The 25590-nt window shown below is 42.6% G+C and overlaps 1 protein-coding gene across 2 annotated transcripts in view; it reads left to right on the top strand.

Moving 5' to 3' along the window:
• The first annotated feature begins 5338 nt into the window (after nt 1-5338).
• Nucleotides 5339-25590, top strand: part of QSOX1 (quiescin sulfhydryl oxidase 1) — a 61540-nt gene continuing 41288 nt past the window's right edge. Inside the window, exon 1 of one of the 2 annotated variants that reach the window (XM_063428312.1) lies at nt 5339-5647. In XM_063428312.1, the coding sequence (XP_063284382.1) occupies nt 5410-5647 (238 nt within the window). In that variant the 5' untranslated portion in view covers nt 5339-5409. Of the gene's footprint in view, nt 5648-6396; nt 6435-25590 lie in introns of those variants that run through there. The other variant, XM_063428313.1, reaches the window with a different exon arrangement.

Raw genomic sequence — 25590 nt, 5'->3', positions numbered from 1 at the left:
TACTATTTAAAGGAACACCCTAATGACTAAATATAATAAATCACTATTTAGTAGATAAACCCCCAATGGAAATGTGATTCCATTTAATGTTTTTTTTGTTTGTGTGTTTTCCCCCGTCTAACCCCATCCAGACTTTCTGTGGCTATCCAATATGTTTTTCTAACACTATAGAGTCAGGAATATACATTTGGATTCCTGACCCTATAGTGTTCCTTTAAGGCTGCAGAGCATCATAGGAATTGTTCAGAAATATCCAGAGGGGTGGTGGGGTCAAAGAGGGCCATTATTCTACAAGTTAAGAATGTGACAGACAGAACCTGCCTAAAAGAATATAACAACTTCTTTGAAATTACAATGTTGTGCTGGCAGGAGGTCCCTGGCTCTATTTTGCCTGAGCGGATTAAACCGTTTTCAAACAGGTTATCCCCAAAGGTTACCTCTAGTGCCGGATCTCCCCATCGCCGGGGGCCTCTGACTTCTTAAATTTACTTTCAGGGAGTGCGGAGTGCCATAGGACAGATGCAAGATTGGCTAGAGTAGTCTAAGCCAATAAGCCAAAAAGGTACCTTTTTTATGATTGGGGAGCTAACGATTCACTACCTGAAGTGTTTGTTTGAGCTGTAAAGACACAATGGCCAAAAGGCATATCCTCAGCTGTTGTTGAACACCGACAGTCATGCTGATCTGCCAATATTAAAGCTTCAAAGAACAAATTACTGGCAAAGGATCAAGGTAGTCGTGCTTCTCAAACAGATGGGTATCTACCTGGTAAAATGGTTGGTTTCAGTATCAGCAAAACATGAAACGCTTACTGTTTCCTTTTTTTTTTCGATCACAAAAGTTGTTAGGAATCATAATCCTTTCTTCTTAATCTTACCTTAATTCCTTCAATTACCTTAAACCTGCAATTTTCTGGCCGCTCTGTAGTCTACGTGATACAGTAAACGACTGCTCATGTTTTCTAAGAATGGTGTAGCAAATATCTGAGAATAAATATCACTCCCAACCACAATTATATTAGGCTAAATGTTAACCTATAATTTTTGGCCTCTGTAGGGAGGTAGCTGACTGAAATCACTATCCCTTTTTTTCATGGTAGTTGCTCTATTTAAAATTATATTGCACCTTTATTTACAATAATATAAAGAAGCTCATAAAAATATTATTTCAATTTTGGTAGTCTAAGAAAAAAAACTACGGGCTAGCAGACATGATCTATTTTTTACCAATGTTTACGCACAGGTTTATTCACTGCAGTGGGAACTAAGAAGAACTGTAAAACATTGCACATTTTTATGGGGTAGAGGTCTTTAAGGGACACTCCACTGCCCAAATAAAAACAATAACAATCACTGTTTAGTGGATATCCCAAATGAAAACAAGCATGCATTTCATTATGTGTTTTATTCATTGGTGATGAAAACAGCCTGCAAAAGCTGCAGATCTCTTGTCTACGAAGAGCCCTCCCCTTCTTACCCCTCTCAGACTTTTTGTGTCTGTCCAATCACAGACTTCCCAATGCAGCTCAATGAGAAGTCTTTGTAAGGCAGGTGGTATGGGAAATTGCTGCCTCTTTAGCTAAGGAAGAATAACTGGGGTTGGGAGGTATGGAGAGATAGCTGGGGAGGCTAGGGAGAGAATACTCGGGGGCTAACAAGATATAATTGGAGGATTTGGCTGGGGAGATATAACAAATTTATAAAAAAAAAAATATATATGTGAGTTACAATCCCATAATGCTCTGCAAACCTCTACGTCTGATTGGGCTTTGTGGGAATTTCACTTTACAAATATGTGGAGAGCATGTTCTACAATACTAAGCCTATAATACGGGCTGATCATCATGGGAATTGCTCTCTGTATTATTTATGGGGGTTTACAACCTAATCTCTTCCTTGCATTGCACTCACAGGAACACTGACATACACACAGGGCCGTTTTTAACACGGGCAAAAGGGGCAGCTGCCCCGGGCCCAGTCATTTCTAGGGGGCCCAAAGCAGCTGCCCCCTGAGCCCCAGTCCGCAATGGTGCGTGTGGCCCGTGTGGTAATACCACCGCAGGCTGCACGATGAGGGGGCCAATGCTCTTAGGGCCACCCAATAGCAACGAGTCTGCAGGGGCCCGGTCAGCGCTGCGGTGTTTTAACAGCGCGTCCAGGCCCGCTGTGATGAGGTCAGCGCTAGGAGGAAGTGCAGTCACTTCCTCCTAGCTAACACAGAGAGTACTGCGCGGGAGGGAGGAAGAGAGGAGGAGCGCAGACTGAGAGAGAGCCCAACTCCCAACAGCCTCAGACAGCCACCGGATCCCAGGGAAGTCACCCTCCTGCACCCAAAAGGTAGGAAACAGGAGGGTGCAGGGCCATCTTTAACACGGGGCAAAAGGGGCAGCTGCCCCGGAGCCAGTCATTCCAGGGGGCCAAAGAAGCTGCCGTGGTGCATGTGGCACTACCACCACGGACTGCACGATGAGGGGGCCCATCGGGTGGCCCAGGCTCTTAGGGCCACCCGATAGCAATGACCCTGTGATGAGGTCAGTGCTAGGAGGAAGTGCAGTCACTTCCTCCTAGCTAACACAGAGAGTACTGCGTGGGAGGGAGGAAGAGAGGAGGAGCGCGGACTGAGAGAGAGCCCAACTCCCAACAGCCACTGGACCCCAGGGAAGTCACCTCCTGCACCCAAAAGGTAGGAAACAGGAGGGTGACTTAAATTGTATATTTTCCATGTGTGTCTGTGTATGTATCTGACTGTGTGTGTGCGTGTGTGTATCTGTCTGTATGTGTATATGCATGTGTATCTGTCTATATGTGTATCTGTGTTTCTGTATGTGTATATGCATGTGTTTCTGTGTATCTGTCTGTATGCGTATCTGTGTGTGTGTGTGCGTGTGTGTATCTGTCTGTATGTGTATATGCATGTGTATCTGTCTATATGTGTATCTGTGTTTCTGTATGTGTATATGCATGTGTTTCTGTGTATCTGTCTGTATGCGTATCTGTGTGTGTGTCTGTATGTGTTTCTGTCTGTATGTGTATATGCATCTATGTGTGTATCTGTCTATATGTGTATCTTTATGTGTCTCAGTCTGTATGCGTATCGGTCTGTACGTGTGCCAGTGTGTGTCAATGTTTGCATCTATATGAGTGTCATCTTGTGTATCTGAATGTTTGTCATTAAGTGTGTGTGTTCCGTCAGGTGTGTCAGTGTGTTTATATGTGTATCTCTTGGTATGTGTGTCTGTGTAGCTGCATGTGTGCCCCTGTGTGTGTGTATCTGTATATGTGTGTGTGTCTGTACGTCTGTATGTGTTAGTGTGTGTCTGTGTAACTGCATGTATGTCCGTGTATGTATCTGTATGTGTGTTATTGTGTTTATCTGCATATATGTCAGGGTGTGTTTGTCTGTTCATCTGTGTGTGTGTTAGTGTGTGTATCTGTATATCTGTGTATGCACTTGTGTGTCTGTGTATCTGTCTTTGTATGTCTGTGTATTTGGATGTATGTAGCTGTGTATGTCTGAGCCTGTGTATGTGTGTATCTGTATTTTATGTCAGTGCTTGCATCTGTATGTATGTCTGAGTGTGTAAGTCTAAGTGTCTAAGTCTAAGATCTATGTGTGTGTGTGTGTTTTTTGTGTTTTCTTTATGTGCGTCTTTGGGTGGAAGGTGTGTTTGCATGTAAGATGGTGGGAGGGAGGGGATCGGGGGGCCCAAGCAAATGCTTGCCCAGGGTCAAATCAATGTTAAAGGATCACTATAGTGTTAGGAAAACAAACCCATTTTCCTGACACTATGTCATCCTTGGGGGACCCTCAGGGTCCCCCTTCCGTGGCGCTGAAGTGGTTAAAACCCCTTCAGCAGCTTACCTTAAAGGAACACTATAGTCACCTAAATTACTTTAGCTAAATAAAGCAGTTTTAGTGTGTAGATCATTCCCTTGCACTTTCACTGCTCAATTCACTGTCATTTAGGTGTTAAGTCACTTTGTTTCTGTTTATGCAGCCCTAGCCACACCTCCCCTGGCTATGATTGACAGAGCCTGCATGAAAAAAAACAACTGGTTTCACTTTCAAACAGATGTAATTTACCTTAAATAATTGTATCTCAATCTCTAAATTGAACACATACAGGAGGCTATTGCAGGGTCTAGCAAGCTATTAACATAGCAGAGGATAAGAAAATCTTAATTAAACAGAACTTGCAATAAAGAAAGCCTAAATAGGGCTCTCTTTACAGGAAGTGTTTATGGAAGGCTGTGCAAGTCACATGCAGGGAGGTGTGACTAGGGTTCATAAACAAAGGGATTTAACTCGTAAATGGCAGAGGATTGAGCAGTGAGGCTGCAGGGGCATGTTCTATACACCAAAACTGCTTCATTAAGCTAAAGTTGTTCAGGTGACTATAGTGTCCCTTTAATCCAGCGCTGGGCTCCCAACGCTGGTGACCACTCCTCCCCCGCAGACAGCTGCAATTGAAACATTTTTAGTTTAGCTACATGGCCTTAAAGAACCACTATAGTGCCAGGAAACATACTCGTTTTCCTGGCACTATAGTGCCCTGAGGGTGCCCCACCCTCAGGATCCCCCTCCCGCCCGGCTCTGGAAAGGGGAAAAGGGGTAAAACTTACTTTTTTCCAGTGCTGGGCAGGGAGCTCTCTGCCTCCGATCCTCCTCCGTTCCGCCAGCCACTAGAGGCTTTGGGGGAAGGCTTAACCCATTTATAAACATAGCAGTTTCTCTGAAACTGCTATGTTTATTAAAAAAATGGGTTAACCCTAGCTGGACCTGGCACCCAGACCACGTCATTAAGCTGAAGTGGTCTGGGTGCATAGAGTGGTCCTTTAAATTTGAAATTCACATTGAATTTCTGACAATTCTCACTTTAGTGAATAATCCTGTCAGTCTCTGTGTCCCCTCTCTCTCATCCACAGCTCTTCTGTCACTACCCTGGGTGGGATGTCTCTCAGTCTCTCTCTCCCTGGTGTGGTGTTTCCTAGGCAGTCTCTCCTCCCCCCTGGGATGTCTGCCTGGGGGTCTCCCCTCCCCGTAGTATGTCTCTCAGGCGGTCTCTCTCCTCCCCATGGTATGTCTCAGTCTAGGCAGTCTGTCCCCTCTCCGGTGGGATGTCTCTGGGCTGTAACTCCTTCACTGTGGGTTGTTTCCTGGCAGTCTCCCCTCCCCGGTAGGTTGTCTCCTGGATGTCTCCGTGCAGTCTCTCCCCTCCCAGTGGGATGTCTCTCAGACAGTCTCTCTCCCCGGTGGGCTGTCTCTCCCCTCCCCGTTGTGATGTCTCCGGGCTGTCTATGGGCAGTCGCTCCCCTCCCACTTGGGCTGTCTATGGGCAGTCTCTCCCCTCCCCGTTGTGATGTCTCCGGGCTGTCTCCTGGCCGGGTATCCTCGGTCAGTATAGTGAAGATGCCGGTCTCGGGGTGGTTGTCTGTCCCCGGGGTCCTGGTGGTGTTGCTGGCCACGGGGGTCCCGGTGCAGTCCGGTCTCTATTCGGCCGATGAGCCGCTGGTGTCTCTGGCCGGGTCCGCCCGCTCCCTCCTGCTCGGCTCCAGCAGCTCCTGGCTGGCAGAGTTCTACGCTTCATGGTGCGGACACTGCCGGAACTTCAAGGAGACCTGGAGCGCGCTGGCCAGGGATGTACAGGGTGAGAAACTTATATTATAATCTTATTATTATTATACATTCTATAATCTATACCAAGGAGACCTGGAGCGCGCTGGCCAGGGATGTACAGGGTAAGAAACGTATTATATTATAATCTTATTATTAATCACTATATTATTATACATTATATTATTATTATACATTACATTCTATACCAAGGAGACCTGGAGTGCGCTGGCCAGGTATATACAGGGTGAGAAACGTATTATATTATAATCTTATTATTATTATTATAATGTTATACATTCTATACCAAGGAGACCTGGAGCGCGCTGGCCAGGGATGTACAGGGTGAGAAACTTATTATATTATATATTATTATTATATTATATTTTATTATTAATCATTATATACCATGGAGACCTGGAGCGCGCTGGCCAGGGATGTACAGGGTGAGAAATTTATTATATTATAATCTTATTATTAATCACTATATTATTATTATACATTACATTCTATACCATGGAGACCTGGAGTGCGCTGGCCACCATGGAGACCTGGAGCGCGCTGGCCAGGGATGTACAGGGTGAGAAACTTATTATATACCATGGAGACCTGAAACGCGCTGGCCAGGGATGTACAGGGTGAGAAACTTATTCTATTATAATCTTATTAATCACTATATTATTATACATTACATTACATTATATACCAAGGAGACCTGGAGCGCGCTCGTCAGGGATGTACAGGGTGAGAAACTTATTATATTATATATTATTATTCATATTTCATGGAGACCTGGAGCGCGCTGGCCAGGGATGTACAGGGTGAGAAACTTATTATATTATTATACATTATATACCATGGAGACCTGGAGCACGCAGGGATGTACAGGGTGAGAAACGTATTATATTATAATCTTATTATTATACATTATTATATTATATCTTATTATTATACATTATATACCAAGGAGTCCTGGAGCGCGCTGGCCAGGGATGTACAGGGTGAGCCACTTCTTATATTATATCTTATTATTATACATTACATTATATTAGATCTTATTATTAATCACTATATTATATTTTATTATTATACATTATATTAGATCTTATTATTATACATTATATACCAAGGAGACCTGGAGCCTGCTGGCCAGGGCTGTACAGGGTTATTATATATCTTATTACTTATTATTATACATTATATATCTTATCTTATTTTTTTTGACAATCTTTATGTTTGTTGGTAATTTATATTTTCCAGCAATATGCGGTGTAACTACAAGTCGGCTTTTGAGCAAAGTAAATGTTCAAAGACTTCTATACAACAAGCCTGTAGGTTGTACATACGTCATTGGCAAACAAAAGTGTGCATTCAAGCTTCTAAGGTTACAAGTATAAAGTTAGTGCATAGATTGGTCTTACAATTGGACAGGTATACCTAAACATGTCATCGCCCCTTAACAAGCCATGTCTTGAGTACACAACCGTAACTTTGCAGCTCGGGACTGCTGCACAGTGGTGTATATCTGTATCATAAATTAGTTATTGCCAGGTAATCGGTGAGTGGGGGATCTGTCTTAGGGGGTTGGGTTCAGGCAGTGAGCCATATGCGTCAGTCGGTTCAGGGCATAGGGATCGTAGGTGGTTAGGGTGGTATGGAAAGAGGGGCAGGAGGAAGAGCGAGTAGTGGTTGAAGGAAGAGAGTAGGTAAGAAGTAAGTAAGAGAGAGAAAAGTAATCGAGAGAGGGAAAAAAAATTACGGGGGGATGGGGTGGGAGTTAATTTAGGTGCTTGTTATCCGCGGCAATGTACATTGGCCATGTGGCCCGTGTCTGGGTACACCTGTCGGAACCCTGTAGGGCTGCTGTCATTGATTCCATGGCATAGATTTCTCCTACCCTATCAACCCATTGCTGGACGGTTGGCACATCCATCTGTTTCCAGTACGTGGGTATCAGGGACTTTGCTGCAGTCAGCAGATGTTTTGTCAAATATTTTTTTTGGTAGGATTTAAATGTCATACTAGTATGGTGCAATAGCATGGGCAAAGGCTGGAGGGGCACCTCTCGGTCTGAGATCTCCCTAATTTTAGAGTTCAACATTGCCCAGAAAGGGGAGATGCCAGGGCATGACCACCAGACGTGAAGCATCATGCCAGTGTCTGACCTGCATCTCCAACATCCCTCCATGTTTCCGCATTCGTGCGGTGTAGGACTTCAGGGGGCCTGTACCAGTTAGTCAGTGATTTAAAGCTCATCTCCTAATTGATCTAATTGAGCATTTGTGTGTGAATATGAATATTTTGTCCCATTCCTGCTCAGTCAATGTCTCTCCAGTTTCCATTTCCTATCTGTCAATTAACTTGGGTGGTGGTCTGTTTTCCCTAGACAAGAACATTGCGTACAGTACCGAGACCCCAAGAGCATTGCATACAGTATCGGGATACATGCACTGCGAGGCAACATATCCCGACATGTTGCTTCACAGTGCATATCATCTCGAAGTGTGTGTGAGGTCCCTATGGAAATGGTGTTTAGTAGCTGAGGTGGAGTAGTAGGTCTTAATTTGGTGGTAATGGAATCTATCTAGACCAGTTGGGACTGCATCGGGGCGCATTTCCGTCAAGGTTTTAAATTTGCTGCTGCTGCACCATTGGCGCTTATAGATCCAGTCCGTCTGTACGAAATTGTGGAGGTCTGCTGGATTCAGGCCTCCGCCGACGTCTGGGTTAAGAGTGATGGGTGTCAGTGGCCAGGGGGATGTGATTAACTGCTGAGCTGTAGTTATTGATTAAAAGAATGCTCTAGGGAGTGTGATCGGAACTGTCTGGAAAAGGTATGGGAGGCGTGGGAGGATGTTCATCTTGACCACAGTGATACGGCCGAACCAAGAAATTTATAGCTCTGCCCATCTGTGCATTATTGTACATCTTATTATACATTATATATTAAGGAGACATGGAGCATGCTGGCCAGGGATGTACAGGGTGAGCGAGTTATCAATTTTCCTATTATTAATCATTATATATCTTATAATTATTGCTCATATACAAGTTTAATAATAATACTCCCCAGGCTGTGCTCACCCTGTACATCCCTGGCCAGCGCTTTTCAGGGTGCCTTGATATATAATGTTAATAAGAAGATGTATATTGGAGTAATGATAAGATATAATAACTCGTTCACCCTGGCCAGTGCGCTTCAGGTCTCCTTGATATATAATGTATATTATTATATATATATTAGCTGTTAAGTGCATGTTTGGCTGTTTGTGAGTTGCTGTGAGTGACGTCTGGGTAGCTGATGTGTTGTTCCCGTCACCCCATCAATTTATTATGAATGTAATAAGATTCCCCCTCTTCCTTTCTTACCTTGGGCAGAGAAGAAAGGTACCATTTCCTGGAGGTCACATGGGACTGGTGGGAGGAGCTCGTGGTCTGCACCTCTGGCTGGTGCAGATCACTGTAAATGCTCCTTCCAGTCCGAGACCGTTAGGGGCCATTTAAAGTAAACTGCAGGTTCTTTGTAGGAGTGAGGGAGCGCTGGGCCAGTCAGCGAGATCTTTTGATCTCCCTGTCGGCTTGTGCAGCAGCTGGGCTGCGGTGTAAGAGCAAGCCCTCCAGCTCTGTTAATGTGAGCCTAGGCACAGTCCACGTGCACTGCTATGGCTGTGTAATCGCATAGTGACAGTCAGCCACGGGTAGAAAAACTGCTGCACAACTATATAGACTGCTCCTCTTAGAAAATATTTAAAAAAAACAAAAAAAAAACGTACTGCATTCATATAGACACCGTATAACCAAATTGTGGATGTTGTGGATTTATTTAATTTGTGTAATTTCTTGGTGTGAATTCTTCCTCTTGTGTTTCTTTATCCCTTACTCCTAAATTGTAAGATCATCTGAGCAAGGCTTTCTTACTCTGTGAATATTATTTTGTATGTTAATTACTTGTCATATATCCCGATAATTATAAAGTGCTGCAGATAATGTTGGTGCTATATCAATAGTGGTGTGATAATGATAACCGTAGTGACCATAGTTTTACTAAACTAGCATTGTGAACAGTGTGCGAGGAAATAACAAATTATAGACCTAGTTGGTGGATACCCTGCAATTTTCTAAGTGCGTGTTCTAATCTAGTTTGTAGGAAAGGTGTATACCCAAACATTGTGCTAATTAATTTCCTGTGTTTCTAGCCACACACTGCCAGATTATCCCATGTGCCTTCCAGTATTTTTGTAACGTAGTAATGCTTTGCTTGCATTGTTTTTAGTTTTGAGTGTTTCATCTAATTAATTAAAGGAAGTGTTGGATGGGTTTTTAACCCTTTCAACACATGGATGTTATTGGTAGAGGGACACTATGTGATGTGTTAGGAATACAGTTTTGCATTCCCAACGATATAGTGTTACTTTAATGAGGCTTCTCCAGATTGAGGAAGTGCTAAAGATCAAAACAGAGTATGACGATCAATTGATAGGCCTATAGAGCAACTACATCTATCAGGTGAACCATTGTGCTTTTCTGGTTTTGGCACCGGGAGTGCTCTGGTTTACGGATGGTTTGACTTTTTACCTAGGGTCTGCTAGGCAGAGAAAGGTTAAGACCCATGGGGTGCTAGCAAGTTACCAGTTTTACCCCCCCTCCTCCCCCACCTTCATTCTTTAACATAGGGATGGTTAATGAGGTCTAGCAAATTAATGGTTCCGGGGCTCTGCTTAACTCTTGGGTCCTAGGCAGCCACTTAGGGTAGCCATATCCGTTTTCTTTCACTGCTGCAAGGAGCTAGTCCCTGCCTTTCAGAGAGCCAGCAACGCTCTGCCTACACCAAGACTAGTGGTGCAGGGCCTAGCTAGTTGGCTGAGAGTGATCTGCTGCCACTTTAAGCCAATGAGCTGGTCTTGCTCTGCAGGGCTTAGCTGAGGAGACATAATGGTAGATCCTATGGCTTTTAAACCCGAATAGAAGTAGCAGGGAGTAGAACCTTCTGAACCCCAGGCAAGAAGTCAAACTACTACTAACATACATTGGAGGGGTGGGGGGAAGGCCAGTGATGGTGTCACTACATGACAGGTTATGGTGCTTGGAGTGTTTCTTTAATGCCGTAGTAATGATGCCATATAGAAAACCAAACAGAATGTCTTCCCTAACTATTTAAAGGATCACTATAGGGACAGGAACACAAACATGTATTCCTTACCCTATAGTGTTTAACCCATCATTTAGGTGGCTTGCCCCCACTTAGTCCCCCTATAAAAGTTTAAAACTCACCTTATTTCTTATCGCCAACGCTGGCTCCGTCCCCTTTGTGACATCGTCAAATGGACAATTTTTAGCCAATCCAAAGCGAAAATCAGCACGGGGGCGGGGCCAAATGCCATTTTGGCCAATCAGGAGCTCCTCATAGAGATGCATTGAATCAATGCCTCTCTGAGGAAAATTCAGCGTCTCCTTGCAGAGCGTGGGGATACTGAATGTCAGGGCTGCTTTTTCGGCAGCACTGACTTAGGAAGCACCTCTAGCGGCCATGTAAGAAGTGGCGATTTAGAGGTGTCCCTTGAGGCAATATAAAAGGCAGTGTTTGCATAAAAATGCCTGAAGGGATCTATGATACTCACCAGAACAACTACATTAAGCTGTAGTTGTTCTGGTGACTATAGTGTTCCTTTAATAAAAGCAGATTGCTTGACATGGGTAAGTTCCAGTGCACGGGGTACGGACCCAAGTCCTCTTGTAAATCTGTGGAAAAGCAAATAATTCCAACACAGCAGTCTATTGCTTGAGGCAGTGGAGATTTATTGTTATAATCCATCATAAAATGGGCAGTGTTTTGATTTTTAGAACTTCCTCAGTCTGGAGAAGATTGAATAAAGAAACACTTTATCGTTCGGAATACAAAACTGCCAATAGATAAAGGTCCATCCCTCCTCCCTCCTCTCCCCTCACCCACCATGTTAAAAAGATTAAAAACCCTTTTAACACTTACCTTAATTCCAGTTCCAACGGTGCTTGCTCCATTTCCTCCTCCTCCTGGAGTCATGGCGATGGGGTAGCCTAACTCCAATGCGTGGCGAGAGCCACACATGCCTTAGACCTTCCTCATAGGAAACCATTGATGTAATGCTTTAATATGGGTATTTTTAAGACATTGGGCATCCTCATGCAAAGCGCGAGGACGTCCAACGTCATTTCACAGAGTTAAACTCGTAGAAAAGCCAAGAAGTGCCTCTAGTGGCTGTCTTAACCCTAAAATGTAAACATTGCAGTTTCTCTGAGGGTTAAGGGGGACAGAGACACTGCCTCAATGAGATGAAGTGATCTAGGTGCCTATAGTGTTCCTTTAAGGTCTGGAGTCTGAAATGCTGTCTATTAGTTCTGTAAAGTGAACTGTGAAGGAAACTGCAAAATTCATGACAAATTAACCGAGTTGGCAAAAAATCTTCAATGCTACCAGTCATAGTTTTGCTTTTAAAGAATTAATTTTGCAGTTTGAATTTTAGTTCATCACACTTCACTGTTAAGTAAATATTTAAAGTTTTGCGTGTTTCTCTTTGGCGATTGAAAATGTTAATCCCTTTGTAAATGTATTTGCCAGGAATTTGTTCCATGATTGGCACCCATTGGTTTCTGTAGGTCATAACAAATGTGGCATCATGCAGGGCTGAGCTGCAAAAGGGATCATTTTCGCTTGGATTCCCAAAAAATATTTTTGGGCTTCACCCCTGTTACCAGAAGAGGACACATCAATCTGATTTTGATATCGTTTCTGTGCTTCCATAACAAAACAAGTGTATAATAACTATTATTATTAATAATAATAATAATAATATAATATAGTAATAATGATAATAATGAAACTGCAAAATATCACTCTATATCCTTCCTATAGACATTTGGATATATATTGAAAGGGTTTTGTGCACTTGAGAACTGGCTTGTGAAATTTTCATTTAAATTGGCAAACTTGTTAATCTGTTTTCCCAACATCTGTTATTTTGGTGTAACAAAATAATACACAATACTAAACAATTTATTGTTAATTTTAAAAACTCCCAGATTGTTTCAAGACATCTTCCCTAGGAGAGAGAGAGTCAGAATCATTCTGGAAGTGACCGTCTGCTTTAAATAGAAATCAAAAGTAAAATTATATAATTGAGGGGGGTTTAAGTGAACGAGCAATTTGCTGTCTGAAGCAAATAATATGATAGACCCTGCTTGGCAGACATGAGAGAGACTGGAACCAATTACGGTGCAAAAAGCCACTTGTTGTGTTTCTGTGAACACATTTAAAATTCTGATGTTCTCGGCTGTCCCTGTTTAGCTCTCTGCGTTAACCCCTTAAGGACACATGACATGTGTGACATGTCATGATTCCCTTTTATTCCAGAAGTTTGGTCCTTAAGGGGTTAAAGGGATACTATAGTGTCAGGAATACAAAACTTTTTAAATGGCACAAGTTGCTTCATCTGGCATTCATTGGGTTAAACCGTTGCAAATCTGTGCATCAGTGTTTACCTTTGAATGTGTGAAGTGATTGGTAGAAAGGTTGTTTAGCTGCACACGTGGAATGAGCAGTCTGAGCTCATGTTGTGCACCTGACACTGTTTTGCAGACGCAAGGTGTATTTATGCACGTACATAATGTCTAGAAACCAGTACGGTTACCGGTGTGAAATAATGTAGACCAGCTTACATTTGCCCTGTAAGATGTTTTTATTGGCTGCATTTAATGTTCCCTTCTTAGTATTAATTTAAATACTTATTTATATAGGTGTACTTGATCGACCCATCAGCATGTGCGTACGTGTGGTGTGTGTGTGTGCTTATGTGCAACATGGGTGGCTTGCAATAAAGATGAATAAACAGGGTGGTTTCCTTTACCATTCTTCTAAAAATAAACATCTGTCATTTTTCTCTCTGAGCTGCGGAGTAAATGTATGTGTTAGGATGTGTTTTTATTATTATTTTTTTTTTGTGTGTGTATGTATTTAATGGATCTTTGTTAGTTAAGTGTTTATTCAACTGTCAATAAAACAATCATAGGTTGGTTAATGCAAGGCAAATACCTTTTTAGAAAATTGACACTTGTTGCCAAGGTATTAAAGTAACTATAACGCCCTTGTGTTTCTGGGTAAAAAATTATTCAACAGCTGCATAGTTCTCTGTACATTCTACCAACATTACTCTCTCTGCTGTGAAATTCATGCACCATAAACACTGCAGACCCTTTTGGTGCCAGTCGTCCCCTGGTGCTTCCCCTCGATGAGATGTAAAGCCAGTTTAGTATCATTTGACACCTTACCTGGGTTCTGTGATCACTGTCTGTAGCGTCAGGTGGGATCTCTGACAGATCCTGCATCGACTCACTTTACTCTATAGAGAAATCTGGCTTATCCTGTTAAAGACCAGATGCAGTGTGGGTGCTCAGCAAGAACCAGGTAAGTTCTCAAACCATGCTTAAACAGTTTGACATCTTACCTTGGGATGGTGCCCGGATAACTACTACAGCAGGCTTTAGTGGGTTTGGCGCTTGGAGTGTTTCTTTAATATGTGTTATGGTTCACTGAAGGAGATTACAGTTGTAATTTTGTAACTAGTTTTGCATCTCCACTGTTTTTTATTATTATTATTATTATTGCCATTTATATAGCGCCAACAGATTCCGCAGCGCTTTACAATATTATGGGGGGGGGGGGGGGGGGTGGAGAGTTAACTATAAATAGGACAATTACAAGAAAACTTACAATAGGTTGAAGAGGGCCCTGCTCAAATGAGCTTACAGTCTACAGGAGGTGGGGTATAAAACACATTAGGACAGGAAATTGCAATCAAATAAGGTGGGAGTGAAGCAGAGCTGGAGGAGAGAATAGATTGCTGCCCTTTAGGAGAGAGCAAGAGACAGGTGTGTGAGGTAGAGGTTACTCTGGGAGGCCATAAGCTTTCCTAAGATAATAGCACTGTGTAAATAAGCTAGAAATTGGTGGTAAGGCCTAATTCTATGACTTCCTGCAACTGCTATTAATCTCACAGCTTTTTGTTTTGTAACTGGGACAGTTTGTAAATAATATGACATGATGTTCTAAAATAACACAACTAGAGAATCTGATGAGCATTTCTCACCAAGATATTGAGTCCACGCATTGAATGCTTTTTCTGTAAGTGTCGCTAGGTTAGTTGAAACTTATGAAACGTTATCTAAGTCTCATCACAACACTTAAAGTCGCTCTTTCACCGTCTGAGATCCCCAACACTGGCAGTGTGGTGAGCAGTAAAGGTGACTTATTCTAACCTGAACTTTTCCCTTGTGGCCACCACAGTCTTCTTCAGCTCCTGTAGCTCTGCCAGGAGTTGACAGTCGGCGTTGTTCTTTTGCTCGTGAATGAGAGTTCAACACCGTGATCTATGGAGGATCCCGAAGGATCCTCCATAGAAAGAGGCTTTTTCACCTTGGCTGAGGGCTTGACAAAAGGCAGCTCCACTTTTTGCCAGCCATGAGAAATATACTAAGAATATATATTTTTCCATGAATTCCGTGAATGCCATCTAACCGTATAAGTGCGACATGAAACCTCTAATACCTTGCCCTTTGTGAAACTATGCAATGAGGACAAAAAAAATTTTCTTCGAGGGGAACTCTAATTGGTCTGAATTTACTCAAATTCCCGCTAGCAGTATCTGGATGTTCTCACAGTCTACAGAAAATTGAGGCTCATTCCTCTCCTTTCTAAAGTTGGAACGGATTCCCTGGATTTAGTGGGGGTTTGTAGAATGGATGACCACATTCCTTGTAGCAAACAGACAAAATTATCAATGGGTGCTTTCTCTGAACCACCTCTGTCGCCCATCTGGTGCTATGCCAGATGTGTTTTCCAAGATTATCTTCCTACTAGACTCCTCATCTAGAAACGCTACAATGTAGGATGTGCATCTTCAAACGTTAAGTCATTTAAACATCATCTTGGATAAAGCTCCCAACATCAGCTTGGAATAGAATAGAATTGGGAGACATAGTCTAGGACGAATTCTCTGTTATCATTGTTTTTTGCAAAAGGAATACATCTGCAGAGAAGAATGGCTGACCAGGGTCAACCAAAGTGGAAACACAGCTATCAAAAACATGTAAACAAACTAATGTTATAGTATGTTGGCAACACACCCTGTGGCTAAAAGTTACTTTGAATTTAAAGGGTTACTCAAAGCACCATCGCCACTTCAGTGATTTGATGTGGTCATGGTGCCTGGAGTCTGTTTGTGCAGTGTTTCGCTATTAGATGCTGCACATACAGAGTTTACCTCGTCTCGGTCATCGGTATCTGGCTCTGAAGAATCTGAATGTATGTCCCCAAACCGTCAGGGACCCAGATAAATGGGAAAACCATTTAAAAACAGTTTGGCCCATTACCAGGGAATGGGACCAGGGTACTCCTGGCATCATAACCACTACTGCGGGCTTGGCATAACCCTTCAAGCAAAATATTGCTAAACACTTGAGTTATTATACCAGAATTTGAGAATTGACAAAGTAATAAACCGGAATAGATGTGCTGGAAAATGACTTAAATTTGGCTATTTTCCCCCAAAATGAAACCGCTTAATGTGAAATCTTCATATTCTACTCTCTGAAATTAGCAACCATAATTAACCAATAGTATCATTCAATATGTTAACAGTGCACATAGACTTAAAGGGACACTAAAGTCACTAGAACAACTACAGCTTAATGTAGTTGTTATGGTGTCTATAGCATGTCCCTGTAGGATTTTTTATGTAAACACTGCCTTTTCAGAGAATGCTTAACTAGGTTTTCACAGCTATAGTGACTATGATTATAGCACTAGAATGTTTAAAGGGTTACTTTAAGTACCTTGATCATATCATTGATTTGAAGTAGTCATAGTGCCTGGAGTAGTTATGTGAAACTATGAAATGCTGCTGAAGGTGTAACCCCACCTCTGGCAGCATCATAGGGGTGCGACTTGCCACCTCATTTTGAGTGACTAATGTTAATTCTGTACAAAGTTGGCTGATATGCTGAGACCAGCATATCCATGCCAACAGCCAATGAAAGCACGCCCCCTCTCTGTGTGGACAGACCAGAGCAAGAGTTACTTTAACCCCCTTAAGAACCGGACTGCTTTGGCCATGTTGTACGTTAAGGATCAGGGCTGTTTTAACACTTTTGTGTTTTTTGTGTTTAGCTGCAATTTTCCGCTCTCTCTCATTTACGGTTCCCATACAAATGTATATGTTGTTGTTTTTTTTCAGGACAAGAAGGGCTTTCTTTACATACCCTTATTTGTATCATGTCGTCATATAATTTACTTTAAAAAAAATAAATAAAATATGGTGAAACATTGAAATAAAAAACATGTTTTTTTACTTTTACTTGAAAAATCTTTTACTTATCTTCAAAAGCTAATGAAAAAAATGCTTAATAGATTCAAAATGTTGTCCGGAGTTTAACCCCTTAAGACCGCAGGACGTACTATGCCGTCCTTATTTTGGTGGCTCTAAAAGCCGCAGGACGGCATAGTACGTCCTGCGATCTTATGTACTTACCCGGTCGCCGGCGATCCCACGCCGGCGATCGCGGTATGGGGGACTTACCTGGGAGCCCAGGGAGTCCCCCTGCGTCCTCTTCAGCCGCCCAGGGCCATGTGATCGCGAGGTCCTTGCGAGGACCCCGCGATCACATGGACGGCATAGCCGTCCAAGGCATTGCCAGCAGGGGGAGTGCCTGTAATGACAGGTACTCCCCCTGCTGTCTGAAAAAAAAAAAAAAATTTTTTAAAACAGTGTAAAAATAAATTATATATACTTAGATCATATATATATTTATTATATATATGATCTAAGTATATATATACACACATATACACACATACACATAAATATGCATACACTGTCTACGTGTATTTTAATATTAATATATACATAATTATATATATATTAATATCAAAATACACGTACAATGATATTGATTAAATATATATATATTTTCATTATATATATATATATATTTATATATAATAAAAAATAAATAAATATATAAATACGTTAAAAAAATTAATAAAAAAATAATAAAAAAAATAAAAAATATATAAACATGCGTAATTTCGTTCTAACTGTATTTTAAAATTAATATATATATATTGATATCAAAATACATGTAGAACGAAATAATATATATATCTATATACATAAGTATATACGTATATATTATTATTATTATTATTATTATTATTGCCATTTATATAGCGCCAACAGATTCCGTAGCGCTTTACAATATTTTGAGAGGGGGGGATGTAACAATAAATAAGACAATTACAAGAAAACTTACAGGAATAATAGGTTGAAGAGGACCCTGCTCAAATGAGCTTACAGTCTATAGGAGGTGGGGTATTAGAAACATTAGGATAGGAAATATCAAGTAGGAGTGAAGCAGAGCTGGAGGAGAGAGCAAAGCACTATCCCATAGGGACAGGTATGTAAGGGAGAGATTACTCTGGGAGGCCATACGCTTTCCTGAAGAGATGGGATTTAAGGCCCTTCTTAAATGATTGAAGACTAGGGGAGAGTCTGATGGCAGTAGGCAAGTTATTCCATAGGAGAGGAGCCGCCCGTGAGAAGTCCTGCAAGCGTGAGTTGGCCGTACGGGTGCGAGCAGCGGTCAGGAGGTGGTCACGGGCAGAGCGGAGGGTACGAGGAGGGGCATACCTCTGGATCAGTGAAGAGATATAAGAGGGGCCGGAATTGTTCAGTGCTTTAAATGTATGGGTTAGCACTTTGAATTGACTCCTATAGGATACAGGGAGCCAATGTAAGGACTGGCAGAGGGGCGAGGTGTGAGAGGACCGACTGGATAGGAAAATCAGTCTAGCTGCAGCATTCATTACAGACTGTAGCGGGGCAGTACGGCTTTTGGGGAGACCAATCAGGAGAGGGTTACAGTAATCCATGCGGGAAATTACTAGAGCATGGACAAGCTCCTTGGTAGCATCTTGCGTAAGAAAGGGGCGGATGCGGGCTATGTTTTTGAGTTGGAACCTACAGGACTTGGCAACAAACTGGATGTGAGACTCAAAGGTGAGACCAGAGTCAAGTATGACGCCAAGACAGCGTGCTTGTAGGGATGGACTTATGTGGATATCACTGACTTGAAGGGAGAGTGAGAGAGGAGGATCAGTATTAGGAGGAGGAAAGACAAGGAGTTCAGTTTTAGAGAGGTTAAGTTTGAGAAAGCGTGACGACATCCAGTCAGAGATGGAAGAGAGGCAAGCAGTGACACGTTGCAGGACGGCCGGGGAGAGGTCCGGTGAGGAGAGGTATATCTGAGTGTCATCAGCGTACAGGTGGTAGTTGAATCCAAAAGAGGCAACAAGTTTTCCAAGAGAGGCAGTATAAAGAGAAAATAGAAGGGGACCAAGGACAGAGCCTTGGGGAACTCCAACCGAGACAGGGCGAGGGGAGGAGGTATCCTTGGAAAAGGAGACACTAAATGAGCGTTGGGAGAGATAGGAGGAAAACCAAGAGAGGACAGAGTCACAGAGACCGAGTGATTGAAGAGTTTGAAGGAGGAGAGAATGATCAACTGTGTCAAAGGCAGCAGAGAGGTCAAGGAGAATTAATATGGAGTAGTGACCTTTGGATTTAGCGGAGATTAGGTCATTAGTCACTTTGATAAGAGCGGTCTCAGTAGAGTGGAGAGGGCGGAAGCCAGACTGAAGAGGGTCAAGGAGAGAGTTGGAATTAAGGAAGTGAGACACACGGGTAAAGACAAGTCTTTCCAAAAGCTTTGATGAGTAAGGGAGCAGGGATATGGGACGATAGTTAGAGGGGGAGGACGGGTCAAGAGATGGTTTTTTCAGGATAGGTATTACAGTGGCATGTTTAAGGTCAGCAGGAACAGTGCCAGAAGAGAGAGAGCAGTTAAAGATGTGTGTTAGGATAGGCACAAGACAAGGGGAGAGAGATCTGATGAGGTGAGATGGGACAGGATCAAGTGGGCAAGTGGTGGGGCGAGAGGAATGGAGAAGTGCAGCCACCTCTTGTTCAGTAGCTGGGGAGAAAGTCTGAAGGGTAGGGAAAGCATGATTTATGTGTGGTTGAGAAAGAGAACGGCAAGGAGGGGAGAATTGTTTCCTTAGCTGTTCAATCTTGTCAGTAAAGTAATATGCAAAGCTATCAGCTGTAAGGTTAGTTTGGGGGGTGGCCACAGCAGGGCGGAGAAGGGAATTAAAAGTGTCAAAGAGACGTCTGGGATTGCGGGAGCATGAACTAATGAGAGAGGAAAAGTAGGACTGTTTGGCGAGGGCAAGGGCTGCGCTGTACGAAAGCAACATGAATCTATAATGAAGATAGTCTGCCTGGGTGCGGGACTTCCTCCAGGAGCGTTCAGCACAGCGGGAGCAACTCTGCAGATAGCGTGTTGATTTATTATGCCACGGTTGGGGTCGTGTTCTCCTCGTGGTGCATGTTTGGAGTGGGGCTGCAGTGTTCAAGGCAGATGTGAGGGTAGTGTTATATGTGGAGATGGCCAGTGAGGGACAGGAGAGGGAAGGGATGGATAGCAGTTGTGAATCAATGTCAGCCGACAGCTGCTGGAGGTCAATAGAGTTAAGGTTCCTCCTGAGCTGAGGGGGGTTAGGCTGAGGTTGTTGGGTGAGGGGGTAATTGAGAGCAAACGATAAGAGGTGGTGATCAGAGAGAGGAAATGGAGTATTGCAGATATTAGATAATGTACATGAATAGGAGAAAATAAGGTCGAGGGTATTGCCAGCTACATGAGTGGGAGAATTAGCCCACTGCAATAGTCCAAGGGAGGAAGTAATTGAAAGTAGTTTAGAGGCTGCTGGGGTTAAAGGTGGGTTAATGGGAATATTGAAGTCTCCAAGAATTAGGGATGGAATGTTGGAAGAGAGGAAGTAGGGTAGCCAGGCAGCAAAGTGGTCAAGGAAGAGGAGAGGGGAACCAGGGGGACGATAGATGACGGCAATGTTAGCAGAGAAGGGTTTGAAAAGGCGAATTGAATGAATTTCGAATGATGGGAAAGAGAGGGAAGGGGGGGTGGGCAGGGTTTTAAAGGAGCAGTGGGGTGAGAGAAGAAAACCTACACCGCCACCTTTAATCTCCGCTTGTCTTGGATTGTGGGTAAAGTGAAGACCACCAAAGGACAGTGAGGCAGGGGTAGCAGTATCCGAGGGAGAGAGCCATGTTTCTGTTAGTGCAAGTAGGTTTAGGGAGTGTGAGATAAATAGGTCATGGATGGAAGTAGATTTAAAGGTGCTGCACACAGAGCGTGCATTCCAGAGGGCAGCTTTAAAAGAGGAATTATAGTGAGAATTACATGGAATGGGTATTAGGTTGTAGTGGTTTCTGGTGTTTGAACCAGGTGGCTGAGTAGTGGAGGGACCAGGGTTTGGAGAGACATCACTATGTATATACCTATATATAAATAAAAATAATTAAAAAAATTATATACATATATATATATATACACACATATATATATAATAATTCTACGCATATATTTATGTAATAATTTTACATAATTAGGTCATTTTATTAATTACCATTTGCAGGACCTGCCTGCCAACCCAGGCCAAAAGTTCAGGGAATTACATTGTCTAGCAGTATATTTAACTCTGTAACTTTCCAAGACACCATGAAACCTGTACATGGGGGGTACTGTTTTACTCGGAAGACTTCGCTGAACACAAATATTAGTGTTTCAAAACAGTAAAATATATTACAACGACGATATCGTCAGTGACGGTGACATTTTTTGTATTTTTCACACACAAATGGCACTTACACTGACGATATAATTGTTGTGATACGTTTTACTGTTTTGAAACACTAATATTTGTGTTCAGCGAAGTCTCCTGAGTATAACAGTACCCCTCATGTACAGGTTTTATGGTGTTTTCAAAAGTTACAGAGTCAAATATAAGGTTTGCGTTTCAGTTTTTTCACATTAAAATTCGCCAGGTTGCCTTTGAGACCGTATGGTAGCCCAGGAATGAAAATTATCCCCATGATGGCATACCATTTGCAATAGTAGACAACCCAGGGTATTGCAAATAGGGTATGTTCAGTTTTTTTAGTAGCCACTTAGTCACAAACACTGGCCAAAATTTGCGTTCAAATTAGTTTTTTGCATTTTCAAATATTAACACTAACTTTGGCCAGTGTTTGTGACCAAGTGGCTACTAAAAAAGACTGGACATACTCAATTTGCAATACCTTAGGTTGTCTACTTTTGCAAATGGTATGCCATCATGGGGGTAATTCTTATTTCTGGGCTACCATATGGTCTCAAAGGCAACGTAACCAATCTGGCGAATTTCAATGTAAAAAAACTGAAATATGTAACACGCTATATTTGACCCTGTAATTTCCCAAAACACCATAAAACCTGTACATATGTTTTACACGCGAGACATCGCTGAATACAAATATGTGTATTGTATTGCAGTAAAAGCAAACAGTATTATGACATTCACAGTTAGAATGTCACGTAGAACTAAAAAAATTTAAAAAATTCTTATTTTCTCCCATTTTTTAAATATTTTTTTCATATTAAATTATGTTCCATACCTAAATATTTGATGTTAAACGAAAGCCCCGTTTCCCCTGAATAAAATGATCTATAATAATGGGGGGTGCATTTAATATGAAAGAGGTGAATTATGGTTGGACAGACATATAGCGCAAATGCCAGGTTTTGTTTACGTTTTTTTGGATCACAACTTGTACATTTGGCTGCGGTCTTAAGGGGTTAAAAACACCCAGTGTTTACATTTTTTTTTTTTTTTGCAAGTTCTAGGGCTATAAGTACAAGTAGAACTTAGCTTTTTTTCGGATGACACAGTTGCAGGGGAGGCAGCAGGGTAAGCTGTATGAGTACAGTTCCTGAATTGATTTAAAAACGATCAGACGGTATAGGCAATTTTTAAAGTACTATAAATGAGACACAGACAATGCAAGGCATTTATTTATGTTTGTTATTCCCGTGGTTTGTGCCTATAGCTCTGTAGTTTCTATGAAGTTACTGACAGCCATCCACATGTCTGTATAAAAAGGATATAATTTTCAGACTTGGAGTGGAACCCAACCAGGAAATGCATTCACTACATGTGTCCATATTTCCCATTATCAGATTAATAATACGCCTACGTTATGAGCCCCTTTCATTGATCCTCAGAAATTAAAGTGGCTCTGTCACTTTTTTTTCTTATTAAATAGTACTGGCATGTCCAATCCCCCCTGTGGGCAGCCCTGATTTTGTCTTGTACATAAGGAAAAGTAGGGCATAGTTTTTTATTTCATAATAGCTGCAGGTTGACAAAAGGTGGAGCTTTTTTATTTAAGCTCCATGTCCTTGTTCAACTTTCGTCATTGTCCTCACTTGCCTCCTTCCAGCGTTGCGTCCCCTCTGGCAGAGGCAGGGATTTCTGGTGGCTGCCATCTTGGAAGTGCATAGTTGATGACACCATGAATGAAAACCCAGCTGGACCAGCATAACCATTAGCAGGAAATTAGTACCAGTCCCGGGGCCACAAAAGTTAATATGTAATAAATAAAAATAAATATCATGGGGCAGCTCTAACCACATTAATCCTTGTTTAAGTTATTAAGAAAAGGAAATAAGCCCAAGGAAAAAAGGAATTACTCCTCCCTTCAGGGAATTATTCTATTTTTGTTCGTAGGGAATGAGGTGGTTTACTTCTGACAGAAAACAATTTGAGACCATGTTAAATTAAGCTATTTTATTTTTCATGGACAATTCCCAGGGGGCACCATGGGTCTTTGAGCTTTACCTGAATGGCATGCAGTTTTGTAGTGTTTTGTTATGCATTATTGTTATGTGTTACGGCAGACATTCTTTCTTGATATTTCGTAATCACTGTCTCCCAGTGTGTGTGTATTTTTATTTTTTTATTTTTAAGCCTTCAAAAAAACGATTATTCATATTTTGCATAGAAATGACAGCTGCTGTTCTTGCACATTCCTTATTGGAGATTTTTGCCCTTGGGGGGGCCGATGATCTGCGTGAAGTGCTGTTTATGTTTTGAGGGTGAGTTAGTGATATCATGTATTGATGTATGGCTTTAACAGTTTCACTGCCAGCTTGCGCAATGCGTTGTAACTAATTCTGACATACATTTATTAAAAGGACTTTTACTCTGCCACCTCTCCAGTCTTCTGATTAAGGATTGGTGTGAATTTTTGAGAATGATAATATGCCTGTAACATGATCTTCATTGTTTTCTTATATATTCTCACATTCCACCATATCTAAACGTATATCATAGAAAAGTACGTGCAAAAGAACACGTGGCATTGTGGTAAAGCCATTCCAGGTTATTACCATAGTATCAACACTGCGGACTCTCCGGATATGACTCGAATGCTTTTGTTTGGTAAGTCTGGTCCAACAGTCGCTCCTTTGGAATCTGGTCCAACTGTCCCTCCCAGCAGCAGTAACAAAACAACACCTTATTCTGTATAGTCTCTTGTGGTTCGGCAGCTTTAAGTAAGACTTTGTTCTGATTGCTAGTTCACAAGGGTTGAATGTTGCCTTCTGCACCTGCCCTTAATCTGGAACAGCGGTGTCTAGTATATGCACCATTGGAGTTGGGTTATCTATGGTTTTCTTTTCACAGTAATACCTGCTAGGATATTTTCATCCAGAAATCAGGTAGAATATTGTCAAGCGTATTAAGCAAGACCAATCCCGTAGTACACCGTCCTGGTCCTGGAATAGTGTGTTTTGTGTGTCTGTAATCAGTCAGCTCTGAGTCATCTATTTGTTTCCCAGCGGTAGGTTGCATCCAGCCCAAGCACAGACTCTATGTGCTGGGATAACCCCCACTGGCAAGAGGGGACAGCAAGGAGCAATGTGCAGATAGTTCTGGAGCAGAGGCGGCTCTAGACTTTGAGGCCTTAGGCGAAACTCAAACATGAGGCCCCACTAACAAAAAAGTGAAAAAAATAGAATTGCAATACATGCACGCTGTCACATATACACATTGATGCACAGTTTACCTGTGTATGTGCCTGAGAGTGTGTCTGACGGAGAGTATCCTTGTGTGTGTGAATGTATGTCTCTGTTGGCATGTTTGCGTTTTTGTTTGTGAGCATGTATGCTTATGGGGTAGTTGCTTGAAGTGTGTTGTGTGTATGGGAGTCTGCCTGTAGTCGTTGTGCATTGTGTTTATGGCAAAGCTATGTTTCTTGACTGTGTGTGTGTATGATGAATGTCTTTTGCTTATGACTGTGACAAGATGAGTAAAGGGGTACCAGTGGAAGGGAGAGCGTGACAAGGCGAAGAGGGTAAATGGTTTGATGAGGGAGTGTGACAGGGCGAGTGGAGGTAAGTGTGTCAGGGCAATTGTGGCATGGTAGGAGGGACGAGTGTGACAGGATTAAGGGAGGTTAATGTGACAAGGTTACTGTGGCAGAGTGAGGGCAGGTGAAATTAACAGGATTAGGAGTGGTTAATGTGAGTGGATGCATGAAGAGGCTGACAGTGTGTGTGTGGGGGGGGGTTAATTACCATGTTGGGAGGGGTGACAGTGTGAGGGGATGCTAACAGTGTGCAGGGCCGGCGCTACCATTAAGGCGGACTAGGCAGCCGCCTAGGGCGCCCCTTAGGAAGGGGCGCCGCCAGGAGCGCCGGCCCCCCTAATGCTGCAGCCGCCCGAGCGCTCTGTAGAGAGCCTCAGGCAGCTGCAGCTTCGCCCGGGCTGGTGCGTCCATGAGGGCGCACCGCCCGGGTGCAGCATGAAGAGAGGAGCTGACAGGAGGGAAGCGCTCAGCGCTCCCTCCTGTCACTCCCTCACTGTAGCGTGGCCAGCCCTGTATGATCCGCCGGTACAGGGAGCATTTGTCTCCTGTACCCGGACGGACTAACAGGAAGTGAACACTGAGTGTTCACTTCCTTTTAGTCCGGCCGGGTACAGGAAACAAATGC

Source organism: Pelobates fuscus, chromosome 7 (assembly GCF_036172605.1).
Source record: "Pelobates fuscus isolate aPelFus1 chromosome 7, aPelFus1.pri, whole genome shotgun sequence".
In the NCBI taxonomy this organism is placed as follows: domain Eukaryota; kingdom Metazoa; phylum Chordata; class Amphibia; order Anura; family Pelobatidae; genus Pelobates; species Pelobates fuscus.
This window is presented reverse-complemented; position numbering and strand designations above follow the sequence as displayed.